The sequence below is a fragment of the Erythrolamprus reginae genome, chromosome 2, assembly GCF_031021105.1.
Source record: "Erythrolamprus reginae isolate rEryReg1 chromosome 2, rEryReg1.hap1, whole genome shotgun sequence".
In the NCBI taxonomy this organism is placed as follows: domain Eukaryota; kingdom Metazoa; phylum Chordata; class Lepidosauria; order Squamata; family Dipsadidae; genus Erythrolamprus; species Erythrolamprus reginae.
Window position 1 is genome coordinate 314561040 of NC_091951.1, and position 17943 is coordinate 314578982.

General features: G+C 43.3%; 1 protein-coding gene across 3 annotated transcripts in view; it reads left to right on the forward strand.

The window, feature by feature from the left end:
- HEXB (hexosaminidase subunit beta) overlaps positions 1–17943 on the forward strand; it is a 50983-nt gene that overhangs the window by 26913 nt on the left and 6127 nt on the right. For 2 of the 3 annotated variants that reach the window (XM_070743160.1, XM_070743162.1), the window contains 5 exons: positions 877–1048; positions 3172–3258; positions 7003–7075; positions 9988–10162; positions 14642–14732. In XM_070743160.1, the coding sequence (XP_070599261.1) occupies positions 877–1048; positions 3172–3258; positions 7003–7075; positions 9988–10162; positions 14642–14732 (598 nt within the window). Of the gene's footprint in view, positions 1–876; positions 1049–3171; positions 3259–7002; positions 7076–9987; positions 10163–11682; positions 11770–14641; positions 14733–17943 lie in introns of those variants that run through there. The other variant, XM_070743161.1, reaches the window with a different exon arrangement.

The following is a 17943-nucleotide window of genomic DNA, read 5'->3' on the forward strand; positions in this document are numbered from 1 at the left end:
ATAGTATAAGGGCAGACTAGATGGACCATGAGGTCTTTTTCTGCCGTCAGTCTTCTATGTTTCTATGTTTCTAAAAAAAATTGGATTTAATCACTGGTTTCAATTACTTTTATTTATCTTCTATGTTTTATTTATTGAATTATACTCGAGATTTGGGCAGCATTCAAATTTAATAAATTGTGGTTGCACAGTCAGAAATAGGTCTAGACTGGATTTGGCACTGTAATAATAAACTAATGGTCCTGGCAGTTCAACATTCTCTCATCGTTTCTGAAAACTGTTAGCATGCAAAGCTTCCCTGTTATTTTGAAGCAGGAACACATATAAACTGTAGCATGAGCCATTAAATAAGATTAACATAGTTTTAAAAGTAAATATTCCTAACGATTTCCCCTTACCCAATAAGCACATTAAACACCCAGCCTTATTGGTATAAGTCCCTGTACTTAAATCTGTGCCCTGATTAACTATTACCTTTGCCCTGTCCTGCAAAAAGTATTACAACCATCCAGCCAACAAAAGATTACTAATTATAGAAGTTTAATAAGGTATTTCCATAATACATGTTTATGCCAATGTCAGTGATTATCTTTTAAGTGGTTCAGAAATGGAAACAAATTGAATTCAGGACAAAAGTACTAAATGATGTCATGTCAATGCGAAGGTTTTATGAGTCATTATTTTCCAAATCTGATACTTAGGCAGTAATCGTATTCCACTTGAAAGGATTTTGTTCCCAGCCATTACAAAGAAAAAAGCATTTAAGTTCTTGGAAATGCTTTTAAAATGAACGTAAGAAATGCACGTTCATGAAGAATAAAATAGCATACATCTTTTATTTTATTTTTGTCTTTGTTTTATATACTGGGGGAAAAGATATCCTCACACCCTGCTACAGTGGAGAATATCCAAGTGGCTCTTATGGACCCATAAACCCTATTTTGGATGCAACTTATTATTTTATGATGGAATTATTCGAAGAAGTTGGCACTGTATTTCCTGATGACTATATCCACTTAGGAGGAGATGAAGTGGACTTCAGTTGTTGGTATGGTGTATCAACACAATTTAAAAACATTATACAATTCTCCAGACTTGATTAGGGAGAGCTATTGTAGAAAATCTAGTAGTATAAGGACAGCATTTAACTGCATCTCATTAATGTAGCCCTACCAATATCCAGAATTACACAGACATTGAAGGATATGATCCTAGAAACAGTCAGTAGCTTTAATGAAGCGAAGATGCTTTCCTGAATACAGAATACAATGGTACTTCTACTTACGAACTTAATTCATTCCGTGACCAGGTTCTTAAGTAGAAAAGTTTGTAAGAAGAAGCAATTTTTCCCATAGGAATCAATTTAAAGCAAATAATGTGTGCGATTGGGGGAACTACAGGGAGGGTGGAGGCCCTGTTTCCTCCCAGGAGATTCCTAGAGAGGCCCCATGGAGGCTTCTCCCCGCCTTTTCCGGCCCTATTTCCTCCCAGGAAATTCCTAGAGAGGTCCTGCAGAGGCTTCTCCCCGCCTTTTCTGGCCCCGTTTCCTCCCATGAGATTCCTAGGGTGGCCCCATGGGGGCTTCTCCCCACATTTTCCGGCCCTGTTTCCTCCCAGAAGATTCCTAGAGAGGCCCCATGGAGGCTTCTCGATGCCTTTTCTGGTTACAGTTTTGGAGACTATTTAAATGGATATAGAAAGTCTATACACCCCAGTTAAAATGCTAGGTTTTTGAGATGTAAAAAAATCAAACCAGACTTCAGAATATTTTCCACCTTTAATGTCACATAGAAGTTATACAATTCTATTGAAAAACAAGCTGAAAACTTTTTTGGGGGGGCGGAGTGTTAAAAAAACCTTTAAATTACAGGGTTATTGTATTGTATAGGACAATTTCTTATGCATTGAATATACTGATCTTAAGATTTCCATGCCAAAAAATTAATGGGACTTACAAATACTTTATTTTTACTGGACACTGGCCCAAGATAGCTTATGTCACCAGTCATTCTTCACATCAGCACTATTTTGTTTAGATTCCTACATGATTAAAAAGAATATTAGCGTGCAACATCCACTCTATTCTATTGCTACTTTAGTACTATACCTGTATTATAGTATGTCCAGTCAACGAAGCAGTGGAAGTGATGTGCCGGTGTCTGGAGGCTGTTGGGGCCTGGATGGGTGTCAACAGACTCAAACTCAACCCGGATAAGACGGAGTGGCTGTGGGTTTTGCCTCCCAAGGACAATTCCATCTGTCCTTCCATTACCCTGGGGGGGGGGACTATTGACCCCCTCGGAGAGGGTCCGCAACTTGGGCATCCTCCTCGATCCACAGCTCACATTAGAGAACCATCTTTCAGCTGTGGCGAGGGGGGCATTTGCCCAGGTTCGCCTGGTGCACCAGTTGCGGCCCTATCTGGACCGGGACTCACTGCTCACAGTCACTCATGCCCTCATCACCTCGAGGTTCGACTACTGTAATGCTCTCTACATGGGGCTACCTTTGAAAAGTGTTCGGAAACTTCAGATCGTGCAGAATGCAGCTGCGAGAGCAGTCATGGGCTTACCTAGGTATGCCCATGTTTCACCAACACTCCGCAGTCTGCATTGGTTGCTGATCAACTTCCGGTCACAATTCAAAGTGTTGGTTATGACCTTTAAAGCCCTTCATGGCACTGGACCAGAATATCTCCGAGACCGCCTACTGCCGCACGAATCCCAGCAACCGATTAGGTCCCACAGAGTAGGCCTTCTCCGGGTCCCGTCAACTAAACAATGTCGGTTGGCGGGCCCCAGGGGAAGAGCCTTCTCTGTGGCGGCCCCGGCCCTCTGGAACCAACTCCCCCCGGAGATTAGAACTGCCCCTACTCTCCTTGCCTTTCGTAAGCTCCTTAAGACCCACCTGTGTCGTCAGGCATGAGGGAACTAAGACATCTCCCCCGGGCATATACAATTTATAAATGGTATGTGTGTATGTATGTGTGTTTAGAAAATGGGGTTTTTTAAATGTTTTTAGTAGAAATTTAGATTTGTTGTAAATTGTTTTTCACTTTGTTGTGAGCCGCCCCGAGTCTGCGGAGAGGGGCGGCATACAAATCTAAATAAACATAAACATAAACATTATAAGAAATGTAATTTGTTAGTTTTGTTTTTCTTTCTTTCTTAGGAATTCCAATCCTGGTGTAACTGAATTCATGAAAAAGAAAAAATTTGGGTTCTGGTATTCTAAATTGGAATCATATTATGTTGAAAGGTGAGTCTGTTTCTTTTTCAGAAAGATTACTTTATGTATTTGCAGCTTATTTTATTGATTGCAATCAGGCGTTTACAGTGGGGGTGTCCCTCTGACCTTCCTGCCAATCAGGTTAAAGCTCTGTTTGTAGAATTAGTGCTAGACTTATGGCTGGGGGTCCCCACAACGTGAAGAATTGTCGCAGCATTAGAAAGGTTGAGAACCACTGCATATTGAAGAGCATAAATATGACCTTGAAGAACATATGTGAAAATTATTACTAAAAACTCAGCCTGGGAAAACAAGACAGAGGTAAGACAAACCGTTCTCAGGTTTTCAGGATTTGGTTCTTATAGCCTATTTTAACAAATTGAGTTCTAGTATTTCTTGTTGTATTTGCTGCCTGACCTGGTCTAACGTGAAGGACTGACAGATTGGAACAGTAATACAAATGATTTGTTTTAAAAGATGAGGAAAGTGTGCTGTTTAGACCAGGGGTCTCCAACCTTGGCAACTGTGAGACTTATTTTATTTATTTATTCATTTGTCCAATACATAAATACATAGGAAGAAAATAGACATGTGATAATATAAAAGAGGGTGAAAGTGAACTTAGAGGAGAGGATATATGAAAGGAAGAGAATATATAAGATAGGTGAAAGAAAGGAAAGACAATTGGACAGGGGACGAAAGGCACACCAGTGCACTTATGTACGCCCCTTATTGGCCTCTTAGGAACCTGGACAGGTCAATCGTGGAGAGTCTAAGGGAGAAGTGTTGGGGGTTAGGGGTTGACACAATTGAGTCCGGTAATGAGTTCCACGCTTTGATAACTCGATTGTTGAAATCATATTTTTTACAGTCAAGTTTGGGGTGGTTCGTATTAAGTTTGAATCTGTTGCGTGCTCTTGTGTTATTGCGGTTGAAGCTGAAGTAGTCATTGACTGGTAAAACATTGCAGCATATGATCTTGTGGGCAATACTCAGATCGTATTTTAGGCGTCGTAGTTCTAGGCTTTCTAGGCCTAGGATTGTTAGTCTATTTTCGTAGGATATTCTGTTTCGAGTGGAGGAGTGAAGGGCTCTTCTGGTCAAATATCTGGACATTTTCAAGGGTGTTGATGTCTGAGATGTGGTATGGGTTCCAGACAGATGAGCAGTAGTCTAGGATGGGTCTGGCAAAAGTTTTGTAGGCTCTTGTGAGTAGAGTGAGGTTGCCTGAGCAGAAGCTGCGTAGAATCAGGTTAACAACTCCAGAGGCTTTTTTGGCGATATTGTTGCAGTGGGCTTTAGTACTTAGGTCATTCGATATTAGTATTCCTCAGCCAGGAATTCTGGGACTTGAAGTCCACAAGTCTCACAGTTGCCAAGATTGGAGACCCCTGTTTTAGATAATAGAAGTTATCTGAAACGGTCATTTTTTAAAAATATCACTCATATCATTCTATCATTCTAGCCATGTCCTTTCTTATTTTTAAATGCATTCTTTTTTTAACAAAATCGAATTTCTAAAAATGCTTTTTTACTTTGAATTGGGAGAAGAGTGCTGAGGTTTTCTGTTGAAATCATCTGGGTCGACATCACACATTGTCCCTGGGAATTAAAAGCTCATGAATGGGAACAAAAGGTCACATCAATTTATCCATAATTGACCCAGTTCATCTCAGATTTCATGCCTTTTTTCTCCCTGGTAGTTAACAATGAAAGCTGCCTGTGATTAATTTGAGAGGGAAAATAAAACAAGGAAGTTTTCTACCATAAACATGAAACTATCTAGGAGAGATTACAAACCTGACTAGGTATCAGGAAAAAAATGCATTTCCAACTGTTACAACGTAAATGAAAGTTTTAAAGTAAGCTTTGTTGCAACGATTTCGTCTTGCATTTCAGGTGCCTAAAACATAATGATTAAAACTACATATAGAATAGTGGAAAACTAGATTAGTTAAAGTTAATCATTTTAAAGGAAGAGTTAATTGAGATTTTGTGGCAGTAGGTTTGAAACTGAAGCAGGAAAAAAAGAAGGAAGGGAGGAAACATAGAAACATAGAAGTCTGACGGTAGAAAAAGACCTCCTGGTCCATCTAGTCTGCCCTTATACTATTTTCTGTATTTTATCTTAGGATGGATATATGTTTATCCCAGGCATGTTTAAATTCAGTTACTGTGGATTTATCTACCACGTCTGCTGGAAGTTTGTTCCAAGGATCTACTACTCTTTCAGTAAAATAATATTTTCTCATGTTGCTTTTGATCTTTCAAATGAGGGAGCAGAGAGAGGGCATCTCTTTCAACTAAGTTTATTTTTTTTGCTGCGAAGATCAAACATAACGAGATGCACATTATTTAAAACATGTTAAGTAGCAGAAATCTCTGAAATCAACTTCAGTTTCTAGTAACTTACACACTCATATCTTTTTCTTGACAATGGTAGAGAAGTAGCCTTCTTGCCATTGCCTTTTTCGGTTTGGTTTTGGTTTTTCAAATTCCCAGATTTTGGATTGCCAAAGGTCTTCCCTCCCAAGTAATAATTGAAACACTATTTAACTCTTTGAAAAGCAGCCCAGATGAGCTAGCTGTTGTCCAAGGAGGGATTAGAACACATGTGACTTGGATTTTTAATTTAGTAGTTTAAACACTGCACCATACTGGCTGCTTCTTCAAATTTAAAATATTAATAAAATATATCAATTGCGTTCAAAATTTGCAGTAGAAAAGCAGGGGTTTTTTTAGCACTTAATGTTCTTTTATCAGAAAGACCCTCTCAGTAAAACTTAAACCAGAAAAAGTTATCTTTGTCAAAATCAAAAGGATGTAGCAACATTGAAACAACCACAAAGGAATAGGCATATAAATCCAATTAGATAGATAGATAGATAGATAGATAGATAGATAGATAGATAGACAGACAGACAGACAGACAGACAGACAGACAGACAGACAGACAGACAGACAGACAGACAGACAGACAGTCAGTCAGTCAGTCAGTCAGTCAGTCAGTCAGTCAGTGTTGGTATGTCTCGGTATAGCTAGGCTATGAGACCTTCGACATACACCGAGCAGAGAATTTTAACAGAGTGTGTGTGTGTGTGTGTGTGTGTGATAAAGCCAAAGAAACAAAGACACAGACTTAGTTATGCTTAATAAGTACTATTTACATATAGACAAAAAATAGAAACATTCCATAAGAAGCACTAAGCAAATACAAATACAAGATGATAAGCACTAAGCAAATACAATAACATACGCACTAAGCAAATACACTCCCCCCCATCAAGGCAAAGTAAAAATGACTGAGCAGAAATGAGCGTTACAGCACCATTTGAGGGAAGGAGTACTGGCGCCCTCTTATGACGAACCAGCCTAGAATATTTAACAGTTAAAGTGATAGTACAAGGTTAAAGAGATAGTACAAGTTTACAGTGGCAAACCCTAACAAACATGTACCCTGTACTAACAGATAGATTAGATAGATTAGGTAGGTAGGTAGGTAGAGTGAGTCCATTTACAAATATACCAGAATTTGTTTTATTTTATTTGGGCTCATAATCTAAATCCCATCAAGATTGGTTATTACCTTGACATAAGTGACTGTAAATATTTGGAAAGTTCAAAAGCAATTTTGCATGCAATAAACTTCTGTTATATCCAGTTATTGTAAGTTGCTGGATGCTCTGTTCTTGGCTGAAATTGTATGTTTGTGAGGGGAATATACAATTGAATGCATATTCACACAAATACATGAGTCTTTTGTTTTGCACCTAGAGTACTGGAAATAGTGACTTCTCTTGACAAGAAATCCATAGTCTGGCAGGAAGTATTTGATGATGGAGCAAAGGTAAAGTCTGAGAAATTATGTGAACAGTTCCATCATAATTTTGAAAGTAGTTCTCATCTGCAAAAATACACCAGAACATGTATGTAGAACTGAGTATCCTTTTTTTTAATTTATAAAATCAAGAAAAGTTTAACAAGTGTAAAAATGAGTAAGTCCAAGGTAATTGCTGCTTCTGTCAAAGGTTGAAAAAAACCAGCCTTCAAAATATTATAATCCAGACTTTTCCGATCTCGTACCCTCCAAATTTATTTATTTATTTATTCTATTTTTTTCTGCCACCCTTCTTCTTAGACTCAGGGCAGCTTACAACAAGTTAGCAATAGCACTTTTTAATAGAGCCAGCATATTACCCCCACAATCCGTGGCCTCATTTTACCCAACTTGGAAGGATGGAAGACTGAGTCAACCTTGAGCCGGTGATGAGATTTGAACCGCTGACCTGCAGTTCTAGCAGTCAGCTATAGTGGCCTGCAGTACTGCACTTTACCCACTGCGCCACATCGGCTCATCAAATGTATTAGGATTACAATTCCTGAATTATTGAATAAGCATTGTGGACATTACTGTGCATTAGGCATATCATGATGGTGAAGGTTGCAACTGAACATGTATGTAAGGGATGCGGTGGCTCAGTGGCTGCGTTTGTTGTTCGAAAAGTTGGTAATTCAGCCATTCGAATCCTTAGTGCCGCGTAATGGATCGAGCTCCCGTTACTTGTCCCAGCTTCTGCCGACCTAGCAGTTCGAAAGCATATTAAAAATGCGAGTAGAAAAATAGGGACCACTTTGGTGGGAAGGTAACAGTGTTTAAGTGTGTCTTTGGCTTTTAGACATGCCGGCCACATGTTTTCGGACAGCAGTGGCTCTTTGGCTTAGAAATGGAGATGAGCACCACCTATAGAGCTGGAAACGACTAGCAGGCATTTGCGGGGAACCTTTACCTTTTAAAGCAGTGATTTTCAACCTTTTTTGAGCCGCGGCACATTTTTTACATTTACAAAATCCTGGGGCACACCACCAACCAAAATGACACTAAATGACACTCTAACACAGTACATATTATACATATAGTTAAGAATATAGTTCAAATATCTATATACACCATCAGGATAGACAAAACCAGCTGAGGTTGAGGTTTCATCTAGTGGTGGCAACATTTACCTCCAGTCCTGACGAGGATTAGAAATCAGGACCATGGGGAGGAGTAGCAGCTTCAATGACAAGTGTGCGACAGCCCAAGCGGGGACCTTCCTGGGTGTGGATGAGAGGCAGCCTGCTATTGGTTCATCGCTAGTGGTCGTGATGAATTCTAGAAGGTGATTGGTCAGTGAGCATTCCCTGTGTCTCCACTCTTCCTATCACTGATAGCTGGAGGGATTGTGAGGGGAATATTTATGTTTGGATGGAGGTAGCTGGCGGTGGGCCGGATAAATGGTCTCCACGGGCTGTATCCAGCATGTGGGCCATAGTTTAGGGACCCATGTTTAATTTCCCCACGGCACACCTGACGATGTCTCACAGCACACTAGTGTGGCCGGGGCACAGTGGTTGAAAACACTGTTTTAAAGGTTCAAAGGAACTATAAAAAAAACACCACAGGGGACAGAATAGTTTCCAGCTACTTCTCAAGTCTTGACTGGGGAGGTTGGGCAGGATTTCAAAATTAGATGCATGTCTGCATAGACTGCAGGAAGCTGCAAGCATGGCCTGTTCTATGTACATCTCTGTCAAGTAGATAATCCCTAACCCTAGGTCTATATGTAACTTTCCAGTATGATCTCACTCACTCCAGAAATGAAATACAGTGGTACCTCTACTTAAGAACTTAATTTGTTCCGTGACCAGGTTCTTAAATAGAAAGGTTTGTAAGTAGAAGCAATTTTTCCCATAGGAATCAATGTAAAAGCAAATAATGTGTGCAAACCCATTAGGAAAGAAATAAAAGCTCCGAATTTGGGTGCGAGGAGGAGGAGGAAGAAAAGGAGGAGGACAGTCGCTGGCAAAGGAAGAAGGTGAGGTGAGGGGAATCAAAAAAATCCAAAACGTTAAGCCTTAAAAAAAAAGAAGGGCTATAAGGCGGCGCGGAGGGGCACGCGCCTCCGGCGCAGGGCTGCCTCCCATACACTGCGCCAGAGAGAGAAACCCAGGGGGAATGGCAGGAAACTGGCCGTGCCTTCGTGCCACTCTCAAATTTCCTAGGAAATTTTTCAGGGCTCAGGTTCTTAAGTAGAAAATGGTTCTTAAGAAGAGGCAAAAAAATCTTGAACACCCGGTTCTTATCTAGAAAGTTCTTAAGTAGAGGCATTCTTAAGTAGAGGTACCACTGTATAATGAAACCTCAGTGGCACATTGGTTAGAGTGCAGTACTGCAAGCTACTTCTGCTGATCACCGACTGCCAGCAGTTTGGCAGATCGAATCACAGTAGGCTCAAGGTTGACTCAGCCTTCCATCCTTCCAAGATCAGTAAAATCGGTAAAATGGGGACTCAGATTGTTGGAGGCAATATGCTTACTCTCTGTAAACCGCTTAGTGGGGGCTCTAAAGCACTGTGAAGCAGTATATAAATCTAAATACTACTGCTATGCTATAAAGTGTGACCTGAAAGAAGGAGCATGCTTTTTTACTGAGTGGGATCCAGATAAGAAAATAATATAATCGACAGCCTCTTTGTTCTCTATGACATTGGGCAAAATGTGAGCCAGTCATTCTCTCAGTCCAACGTACTTTTCATAGATAAAAAATAATGTAAAATAAAATTAAGGGGTAATTTTCTTAGGAAAAGGTGGGCTACAAATACAGTAGGCTGTCCTGAATTTTTAGAATTGCTCAAACACCGTGCTATGATGGAATGAATCATATGGATGCTGTTCCAAAGGAAAAAAAACCCACCATATAATTTTCTGTCTTTTCAGCTGCAGCCGGACACAATAGTTGAAGTATGGAAGAAATTTTTGTATCAACTTGAATTAGCAAGAGTAACAAAAGAAGGGCATCAGGCCATTCTTGCTGCACCTTGGTACCTAGACCTCATCAGTTACGGCGAGGACTGGAAGAGCTACTACGCTGTTGAACCACTAAACTTTTCTGGTTTGTCAATAGCTTGCATTTGCTTTTTTTCTGTGGGAGTTGGGCATGTTTAATATTTATTTATTTTATTTATTTATTAATCAGATTTGTATGCCGCCCCTCTCCGCAGACTCGGGGCGGCTCACAGCAATAATAGTACAATGTAAACAAATCTAATATTTAAGTTTAAGTTAATTTAAAACCCCAATTTAAAAACCAATCATACATACTAGCATACCATGCATAAATTTTTTATAAGCCTAGGGGGAGGGAAGGTATCAATTCCCCCATGCCTGACGACAGAAGTGGGTTTTAAGGAGCTTACGAAAGGCTAGGAGGGTGGGGGCAACTCTGATATCCGGGGGGAGTTGGTTCCAAAGGGTCGGGGCTGCCACAGAGTAGGCTCTTCCCCTGGGTCCCACCAAACGACATTGTTTAGTTGACAGGACCTGGAGAAGGCCAATTCTGTGGGACCTAACTGGTCGCTAGGATTCGTGCGGCAGAAGGCGGTCCCGGAGATATTCTGGTTCAGTGCCATGAAGGGTGTGATTGGCATATTCTCATTTAAATAAACTAGTGCTCAAATTCATTTATTTTCTTAAAAAAAATATTATTATTATTTGTATAACATAATACAAAACACAAACAAACATAGAACATATATAGAGGTTCTTACAACCCCGCTCTTAATCAGAAGCTGTTTTCAGAGCATTAGAAAAATTAACAAAGACTTATACATTTACAACATTTTCTTAACATTTTTGACATGCCTTACTTGTGCTTTTTACAATTGATTTAACATAAAATTCTTCTAGGTTTTATTATTTACATATTTATATTATTGTATATCATTTACATTATTGCTTCAATTTTAAATTGCTTTTTTATTTCTGTGAAATTTAATTGTGTGTGTTGTTTCTCTTTTCAAACCATTTGTAAAATTTATCCCATATTTTGTAGTATTCTGATTCTTTCTGCCCTTTTAACCTTCTTGTCATCATGTCCATCTCTGCACATTCAATAAATTTTATAATTACTGCCTCTTAGAAACATAGAAACATAGAAGATTGACAGCAGAAAAAGACATTATGGTCCATCTAGTCTGCCTTCATACTATTTCCTGTATTTTATCTTAGGATGGATATATGTTTATCCCAGGCATGTTTAAATTCAATTACAGTAATACTGTACTTTGTCTTACAAACTTAATTGGTTCCGAAACAAGGTTTGTAAGGTGAAAAGTTCATAAGACAAAACATTGTTTCCCATAGGAATCAATGTAAAAGCAAATAATGCTTGCAAACCCACTTTAAGGCTTAAAAAAAAAGCTGCAGGCAGACATAGTGAAGGTTAAAGGAGTGGAGACAGACAGTGAGGAGAAGTGAGGAATGGAGGTCCTAACGAAGGCTAACGCCGCCCCAAATCTCTCCCAAATCGCTCCCCCAAAAGCTTCGTATCTTGCCCCAAATCTCTCCAAAAATCGCTCTCCCAAAAGCTTCATTTCTTGCCCCAAATCTCTCCAAAAATCGTTCCCCCAAAAGCTTCCTATGCCAGCTAAATCAAGGTCCTAATGAAGGCAAATGGAGTGAAGCAAGAAGGCAGCAAGAAGAAACGAGGCATTTTGAAAGGAGAGGTGAGTTTGAAAGACTTTGGAAGTGATTTGGGGTGGCTTAGGAAGCTTTTTTATTCCTGATAGGTTTTATGCTTAAGACCTTCCACCATTTTTGTAGCCCGTCTTTGGACTTTTCTTCTTTAGGAATTTCTTCGCTTTTTCACTGCTTGTGCGAAAACTATTCTCGCAGCAGTCAGGATGTGTAATGAATTTCTTTTTTATTTTTTGAGAAAATACCTAATAGGAATAATTCAGGATTTTTTTCAATCTCATTTTTCATAATTTCTTTTGACCATTTTGCAATCATGTTCCAATAGTTTTTCGCTTCTGAGCCTGTCCATCATCGGTGGCAGGGCCACCATCAGGAATTTTGGGGCTCCATACAGCCTAAGTGTCTGGGCCCCCCCGCCATTTTAAAACTATTTTAAGTCGCCAAGCCACTCCATCCCCCGGGGATCATTACCCGCTTCACGCCAAGCGAGGCGGTCCCATAGGCCAGTGTTTCCCAACCTTGGCAACTTGAAGATATCTGGACTTTAACTCCCAGAATTCCCCAGCCAGCAGCCACCGGCGAGGAGCTGGAAAGGACGAGGGGAGAGAAAAAGCAGGGTACCAGCAGTCGGGCGGGTGTCTTGAGGGGACACTCCCATCTGGAAGGGTGCAAGGGAAGCAAGGGAAGGTGTGAAAGGTGTGAAAGGAGAGAGTAAGAGAGGAAGGAGTGAAAGAAGGGAGTGAGGGAGGAAAGAAGAGAGGAAGGAGAAGGAAAGCAAGAAATGGAGGGAGGGAAGGAAGGAAAGAAAGAAAGAAATGGGGAAGGAAGCAAGGAAACTTATGAAAGGGCAGAGTAAGAGAGGAAGGACTGAAGGAAGGGAGGGAGGGAAGAAGGTAGGAAGGAGAAAGAAAAGAAGAAATAGAGGAAGGGAAGGTAAAAGAGAGAAAGAAAAAGAGCAAGAAAGAAAGAATGAAAGAGAAATAAAAATAGAGAGGGGGAATGAAAGAAATGGAAGGAGGGAAGGAAGGAGAGAAAGCAAGAGAAAGAAAGAAAGAGAAAGAAAAAAAAGAATGAAAGAGCAAGAGAGCAAGAGAGAAAGAAAGAAAGAAAAAGAAAGAAAGAAAGGCAACTCCAAAGAAAGGCTCACTGAGCATGAAAAGAGGGACCAGGATCTCCACTTGCCTCCCCCTCGCGCCTCGCCCTTCCCACCCGGCTGCGCTTACTTGCTCCCAGCGCCAGCAGCAGGAATTCGAGCGAGTAAGCCCAAAAGAAGCCATTGGCTCCAGGCGGCGGGCGGTGTTCACAGCCCCCCCGAACTCCCGGCCCAGCACCTCCGGAGGCCGAAAGGTGCGGCTCTCTTGCCCTTGCAATCCTCGGGGGGACACAAGGCCGGCGGAGAAGCCGGCCGGGCTCAGCCCTCTCCCGGCTTCCCCAATTCCGCTTCCCCAGCAGCGCGGCTTGGCTTCCAGAGGGCCGAGTCCACCCCCGCGGTCATTCCTCCTTCCGCGGCTGCCATCGGGGCTCCCTGCCTGTCTGCCGGCCTCCCTGTCTTCTTTCCTCGCGCGGGTGGGAAGAAGGTGCGGGCCTCGGTCGGAGAAGCTCCGCAGAGGCAGAGTTTGTCGCAATCGGGGTTGGAGAGTTTTTGGCGGGCGCAGCCCCCTCCCCCCCATTTTTCAATTTGGCCGGGCCCTGATGCCACTCCCAGTAATACCGGTCTATCGGTGGCCCTGATCGGTGGTAGAATGTTCCATTTTCATTTCTGCACTTCCAACATCTGTAAAAATTCATGTATTTTTTCATGTATTTTCTTATGATAGACTATAGCAGTTTCCTTTTGGTTGTTTGTGTGACGGCTTTACTTTTTGTAACCTAAGAAAAAAGTAAGAGTTCAGGTAGTCCTTAACTTACAATCACAATTGAGCCCCAAATTTCTGTTGCTAAGTGAAAGTTACATGAGTTTTGCCCCATTTTCTTGCCACAGTTGTTAAATGAATCACTGCAGTTTTTAAGTTAAGTAACATAGTTGTTAAGTGAATCTGGCTTCCCCCTCAGAAGGTCGCAAAAGAGGATCATGTGCCCTCGTGACATGTGACCCTCATAAATATGAACCAGTTGCCAAGCATCCAAATTTTGATTGTTTCATCATAGAGATGCTGCAATGGTCGTTTGAAAAATGGTTGTGTCACTTTTTTGCTGTGACGTACTTTGAAGAGTCACTAAATGCACTGTTGTAAATCGAGGACTGCCTATATATAAACTGTTAGTACAAGGGACATGGTTGTTAGGGATTGCCATTGTAAACTGCATATTGTACACTTGTACTAAACTTGTACTTAAAGAGTTAATGTGCACTCAAAGAGTTAACTTGTACTTGAAGAGTTAATATTCAAGGCTATTTCGTCACTTCCTCATTGAAGCTATAAAAGCTCATTATTTTGCTCAGTCACTTCCTTTACTTTTGCCTGAGAGAGGGGGAGTTGTGTTTAAGCTCCGTGCTTGTATAAGCTGCGTGCTTATTATCTATATTGTATTTTGCTTTGTGCTTCTATCTTGTGATTGCTCAGTGCTTATTATTCTGTATTTGCTTCGTGCTTATTCTAGATTGTTTATATTTTGTTCATATGTAAATAATACTTATTTAACTAAGTCTGTGTCTTGACTTTATCACACATCCACGCTCTGTTAAAATTCTCTGCTCGGTGTTGTCAAAGGTTTCATAGCCTAGCTAACCGAGACAAGCCAACACGAACCCATGACATTTCATGGTTTGTGTAATCAGCTTAAATAATTACCAACACTGGTTTAATTTATATGAAGATTGTATTTGAAACACTCTTTTCAATGGCAAATAGGAAGTGAACCAATGTTTTTTCATTTTTATTTCCTTTAAACACAGGAAGCAAATCACAGAAGGAGCTGGTGCTCGGTGGAGAGGCTTGTCTTTGGGGAGAATATGTGGATGCAACTAATCTTACACCAAGACTTTGGTACACCTCATTGCTTACCTACCATATTTTTTCGGAATATAAGACGCACCTTAGTTTTGGGGAGGAAAATTAGGGGGGTGGAATTGCCTACCAGGTATTCATCTGACTAGCGTCCTTAGTCTGGTCAGCTTCAGCACATTATTTTATCTCCTGGTTAGGGCTTAAAAAATCTTATTCGGAGCGATGCAAAAAAGCCTGCAAGGACTTAAGGCTGGGCAAAACATTATTCTGAGAAAGTAGCAATGAAAAAGCCTGCAAGCTGGTAAAAGTGGGAAAGATTTGTAGCACCTCGTTAGGGCTGGAAAAAACATTATTTGGAACAAGTAGTAATGAAAAAAAAGCCTGCAAAGACTTAGGAAAATTTTGGAAAGAGGTGCAAGAGGAGATCAGTAGGATGTTAAATATAAATTGGACTATCACAAAGAAAATGGCAGTATTAATAAAAAGGAATGACATGGAAGAATTTAGAGAAATTAAAGAAGTAGCTATAGAAATTGCCCAAGCGGTAATACCGTGTTTCCCCGAAAGTAAGACAGCGTCTTACTTTCTTTTTACCCCCAAAAGCCCCCCTACGTCTTACTTTCGGGGTATGTCTTATATTGGAGCTTCCCTAGCGGTGACAGCGTGAGCTTTTGGGGCCCCGGTGGGAGGGCACCGGCCACTGTTGCTTCTAAGCGGCGCCGTTGTTGTCCTCACGGCGCAAAGCCACGCAATCCTGAATCGCTCCCTTCTCCGGCCAGCAAAGTCTGCTGCCTAGGAAAGCAGCGCATTTGAAAAATGCTTTCCCGGAGGAAGGGACTGGAAATCCCCAGTAGATGCATCGCTATTTAAGGAAACGTATGCCAGTTGACCCCATCGGAAGGGAACAGGAATGGTGGCCAGGAGAAAGCGGCCGAAGATGGTCAAATCCCACCCCGCTTAAAGTTACGAACCAGGGGGAGAAGGGGAGGGGGCTTTCCTCATCCGCAGGTGCGGCGGGGCAGGAAGCCAAGCGAAGCCAGGGGAACCCACAAATCGCCGTCTCGAACTCCCGCGTTCAAACTGCGAGAGCGCCCCGCTTCCTCTGCCCGCCTGTGACACCGCCCGAGAGCCCGGCTGCGCGGGGCGCACTTAAAAGGTTCACAACCGAACTCGAGAAAAAGCCGGTATATAAATCACAGGAAGCTCCCATAGGCGGTTGCAGAAACCCGCCAGGCTAGCAGCGAAAGAAAGGGCAGCTTTCCAGGCCCTGGTTCGCAAGGAACCCCTCCGCGCGGTGCTCCAGACTTTTGGAAGCGCTGCATAACAGAACCGGCTCCTCAGATTCGGGCTCCGTCTGGAGGGGAGATACGCCTCTGACCAGCCTCCACCCGGGAGCGGTTTTTATCCCCCCCCAAACGCCGCCCGCGCTCTCCGCCAGAAGCGCTGCTCGGCGCTCCGCAAAAGTTCCCGCTTTCTGGCACGACTTGGGATTCCGTGCCAGCGCCGTCGAACTGAAAGCGAGCCGAGGTCTCCGGCTTAAAAAAAGGTGAGGGCCAAAAAGCGGGACTGAACGCCGAGCTCGCACTGCCCCCTGCGCCTCAGGGAGCCCCGCAGACGATGTCAGAGCCCTCGGCGGCGGGAAAGCAGCGCTCGGCCTCCAGGTGAAGCGGCCAGAGTGAGGGGGAAAAAAAGAGAGAGAGGGAGGCACAGCTTCAGCAGCCGGAGCGAGCTGCTGGTCTGCGCATGGCGGGAGAAGCCCAGACAACGCCGGAGCGCTGGGCAGCACTACCGCCACCGTTGCCCCCACCGCCGGGAGAGGCGGGCATGTGGGCTGGCGGCATTGGGCTTGGTGGAAAGTCCGGGGGCAGCTCCCGTGATTCCCCTCCCGTGGCTGCTGTTGAGGCGGCAGCGGCGTCCGCCTCCGGCGCGCGGCTCTCCATTCTTCTCTTTCCCCCTCTCAGGCTCCGAATGCGGCGGCGGGAAGAGGAAACCAGGCGCAAGGCAGCGGCGCATACGTCGCCGCGTCTGCAGGAACGGGTGGTGGGGCGCCACGAAGGGCGGTGCTTGAAAGCCACCACGGCGCTGTTGTTGTCCTCACGGCGCAAAGCCACACAGTCCCGGATCGCTTGCTTCGCCGGCCAGCAAGCTGGCTGCCTGGGAAAGCGTTTTTCAAATGCGCTGCTTTCCTAGGCAGCCGGCTTGCTGGCCAGGGAAGCAAGCGATCCGGGACTGTGTGGCTTTGCGCCGTGAGGACAACAACGGCGCCGTGGTGGCTTTCAAGCGCCGCCCTTCGTGGCACCCCACCACCCGTTCCTGCAGACGCGGCGACGTATGTGCCGCTGCTTTGCGCCTCATTTCCTCTTCCCGCTGCCGCATTCGGAGCCTGAGAGGGGGAAAGAGAAGAATGGAGAGAGAGCCGCGCGCCGGAGGTGGACGCCGCTGCCGCCTCAACAGCAGCCACGGGAGGGGAGTCACGGGAGCTGCCCCCAGACTTTCCATTGGGCACTAAAAAGGGGGGTGAGTGAGCACGGGAAACCCCCGTCCCTGCTTAATGCAAAGGCTGATGAGGGGTGGGGCCAGGGTTTCCCCCCTCGTCCTTTGCAGCTTTCTTTGAACGACCAAGGTGGGCACCGTTCTGGAATAGGGAGGGGCGGGGTAATTTGCCCCCCCCCCCCCCGGGAGTTTCTTCGTTTCTGGTGCAAAAATTATTCTTCGAATTGCTTCGGGCGGGCAGAAGAGTCGGGGAGCTCGGCCCAAAGGCAGCCCCGTTGCCTTCTTGGAAGTTGGACGTGTTTCCCCGAAAGTAAGACATACGTCTTACAATCGGGGGTGTCTTACTATCGGGGAAACATGGTAGTTTTAGGTTGGAAAAATTGAACAAAACGGACAATACAAAATTGGTACCGGTACATGATGGAACACACTCAGTTTGAAATTATGGACATAAAGACATAAAGATGAATATAATTAATGAAAATAAATTGCAGGAACTGCCTGGACGTTGGGACTGGGTTAGAGGTTATATGGTTAATAGAATTCAAGACCAAGGTATAAAGAATGAATTGGAATCACTCTATACTATGTAAATATCATATTGTTCTTAGCTTAAAATGTTATACAGTGATACCTCGTCTTACAAACGCCTCATCATACAAACTTTTCGAGATACAAACCCGGGGTTTAAGATTTTTTTGCCTCTTCTTACAAACTATTTTCACCTTACAAACCCACCGCCACCACTGGGATGCCC